This window comes from Notothenia coriiceps, unplaced genomic scaffold (assembly GCF_000735185.1).
Source record: "Notothenia coriiceps isolate Sejong01 unplaced genomic scaffold, NC01 NC01_scaffold00000890, whole genome shotgun sequence".
Taxonomy (NCBI): Eukaryota; Metazoa; Chordata; class Actinopteri; order Perciformes; family Nototheniidae; genus Notothenia; species Notothenia coriiceps.
This window is the reverse complement of record NW_011333591.1, coordinates 1-3,382: the sequence shown is the minus strand read 5'-3', so window position 1 is coordinate 3,382 and position 3,382 is coordinate 1. Positions and strand designations below refer to the sequence as shown.

Here is a 3,382-nt window from a genome sequence, read left to right as displayed (position 1 = left end):
GTATTGCCAGCCGCGTAACCAATGTTAGTTGAACAATGCCGACAAACAGCTTTGATTCGGTCCACCTGTCTTTGTCCGTCATCCTTGTACGTAACTGCGAAACCAAAATGTTCCCAAACCGGAGACCTCAATGATGCTGGAGGATTTTCGAGATCAACTTTATCTGCGTTCGCCATTTCGAAAGTTCCTCAAATTACTGACTACATTTGAACGCATCCCTGCTCTCATACTATGCCTCTCGTCCAATGAAATGACTTGCTCGCTCTATGACGCGTTGTACCCAATGTGAGCAAATTACTCTGAATGCTGCGACGCAGCACCTGAGATTACTTCCAAAGAGTCGTTCACGTTCTCAATTTTTCACGTTTAACGTTATATTCGTTCGGTACACTTCGGTACACACGTGTACCGAACCGAAGGGCCCATACCGAATAATTTCGGTACGGGTACTTGTACCGTTACACCCCTAGTGTACTATAATGTGTATGAAAGTTCTCTGCATTTGTGTGCATGTTATATAGGTCTGTGTTTGTAAATAGTCAATGGGCTCCAATCATATTGCGCTTTAATCCTGGACGCGTTGCAATTGTTGCCTCTCATTCATTCATTCACACACTCCCTCACACACCAGTGCTGCTACTATAAGGAGTGTTTTTGACATGAGGACAGGAGGCGGTGGGGATCAAACCGCCAACCTTGCTATCAGTGGATTACCTTTTTATTTCTTGTGGACCATATTTCCAATCCAGACTACCAATTTGACACTAGTGCATAAAAAAATAAAATAAATGTTCTTCTAACAAAATATAAATTGAATGATTGGTGGAACGAGTAAGAGCTATTTCTATATTTTGACAGGATGTACAGCATTGATAGTGATGACGCATGCAACCTTTGTGCTTTCTTTTGAAAATGCACAACATCCGTGCTACTAACCCAATAAACTCAGCAACACTTGTTTTCCTGAGTCCTTGCAAAATGAGGCGTTAGTCCAGATATAATATCTGAAGTGCCCTTGTGATGTTGAACAACATCATCATAAACAAGATATTTTTCTAATTAGACATCAGCTTTTCTGCTATTTTGGCGCCCCCCAAAGGTGCCAAAATAAAAACTAAGTTAATCATTACAGCATTTGGCAGGAACCAGGAACATATTTTAGGTTCCTAATCCAAACTTGATATGGGCAAGGGCTCATTGACATATTTTGTCCAACTGGCATTTACAAACCGGAGACTGATGAGCAAGAGTGTTCTTCTGAAAGCAAGACCTAACGTGCAACACAAACATGTAAAACCACTAAGACTAAAAGGAAAACAGTTTACGGTGTGCAACAAAAAATGCAATGTTGAGATAAACTGCTCTACCTCGGAGCTGTTGTCCTGCGGTACAGGCGCTGCCTCGTCCTCCTCCTGTTCCTTCTTCTTGTTCTTACAGGAGCTTCCGTTCTGAGAGTTCCCGCAGCAGCCCTTCTCTCCCTTGGCCAGGGCCTGGAGGCGGGTCAGGAACTTCACCTTCCAGGCCAGGAAGTCTGCCTGAATGCTGCCATGACGGCTCTTCACCACATTACAGTCACCCTCTCCCCTGGTCATGATGCGCATGCCACTCAGCATCCAAAGCCACTTGTCCACGTTTGTACCCACCTGATTAGGAAAAGAGAACAAAAAGAATTACTGAATGCTGAACAAGTCGTCAACTTCTTCCCTGGACTGTTCTTCCCTGAGCTACATCTGTCAATTTCTAGTTTTCGATAGTTCTTCAAATAACCGATTGTATAGCACATCTTTTTGATAGTACTTGATATAATAGATTACCGTGTTATAGTGGCCGACATAGAAAGAGTTGCCGAGACCAAACACTGCATATCTGAGGCCTTTCAGGTAGGTCTTCCCGTATCTGAAGTCAGTGGACGCCTCCTCCAACCACTTGCAGAACCACTCTGCGTTCACCGTGGGGGTTCCGTCAGTGTACGTGGCCACGAGGAACACACAGACGGACATGTTGGTGGACTGAAGGCAGAGGGACACACAGTAAACAAGAGGAAGACGGTGAAACAGTGAAGTAAGAACAAGACATTTTACAGTACCCTACTCCTGTAAGGCTTATCCAAATAAAGACAAATCTTGCAAAGCAATGGAGCAGTAAGAACAAGCTGCTCCTGGAAATAAAATTAGCATAATGTACACCAGTGGCGGCGCTAGGGAGTGGCTAGTTGGGCTCAAGCCCCGGATGTTTCATTTTTTTCTTTTTAATTATAAAAAAAAAAAAAATTAAAAACTTTTTTTTTGTTGAAAACGTCTCTGGAGTAATGTGCAGTACCGGAGTCCGCCAGAGAGGCAGCCGCTGCGGGACATTAGCCTGCGTACTGTGTAGCCTTCCCTGCCCTGAAGAAGAAGTGATCCTTCCCAGTGCCTGACGAGTTTTAAGCTAATAGCCTATAAAGTTATGGATATTAGAAAGGTTTTTTCATCGAAGCAAGCGCCAAAAGCTGCAGCAGTAGCAGCAGTATCAGAAGCTGACAACAATGATGTTTCAGGTTTTTGAATCTAATGTTGATATCCGGTGTTGGGCAAGTTACTTTTAAAAAGTAACTAGTAATAGTTATAGTTACTGCTCTCAAAAAAGTAACTAGTTACTTTATTAGTTACTAAATTATAAAAGTAACTAGTAACAAGTTACTTTACTTTAAAAATAATAACAATACAAATACAAGTTTTTGTGTTGTTCTGTGGCACAGTAAGAGAAAAAGACAACTCCCCATCATTGTAGCAATTATCATTATGAAATGTAGTGGAACAATAAAACACAAAAGATATGTTTAGACATGTTGACAGGCATCTTTATTGTAGCCTCAACAATCAAGTGGACAATGCTTTCTGTCCTGCACACAGTTTACATTTGACCGTAATATATTTTGCGTCCTTTATCCCCACAAATGTAACATAGTGGTTATATTTCCAAGTTGCAAATGCGCTGCTGCTCTCGCTGATACTTGCATCTGCCATTGTGTGTGTGTGTGTGCTGGTGGTGAGCGTTGCCGTGTGTGTGTGTGTGTGTGTGTGTGCAAGTGTTCGTTGTGTGTGTATTTTCCATGGTATTTTCCCCATAAGCCAAGACCCGCCCATCTCTGTCTCTGATTGGCTTACCCTGAAATGTTACCCTGCGTTAACCAATCATCACTCCTCTCTGGTTACTTTCACTTTTCCATGGTGCTGTGAGAGGACATCGCTGTAATCGCCTGTAAGTTACATCCGCAGGGAGATTCGGTTCAGTTCCATCACATAATGTAACGCAGTAACGCACCCATTTAAATCACAGTAACTATAACGGCGTTACTGAATGGGAATAGGTAACTCGTAACGCTATTAGTTACCGCAAAACG

At 42.5% G+C, this 3,382-nt stretch overlaps 1 protein-coding gene across 1 annotated transcript; it reads right to left on the bottom strand.

The window, feature by feature from the left end:
- Window positions 1-1,359: 1,359 nt before the first annotated feature.
- Window positions 1,360-2,015, bottom strand: LOC104957893 (S-adenosyl-L-methionine-dependent tRNA 4-demethylwyosine synthase-like; the record flags this gene model as incomplete). The annotated part of the gene is made up of 2 exons (XM_010785576.1): window positions 1,815-2,015; window positions 1,360-1,643 (listed from the first exon to the last, which is right to left on the bottom strand). Coding segments are annotated over exons 1-2 (470 nt in total), but the record flags the coding sequence as incomplete, so codon positions are not given.
- Between the last annotated feature and the right edge of the window lie 1,367 nt (window positions 2,016-3,382).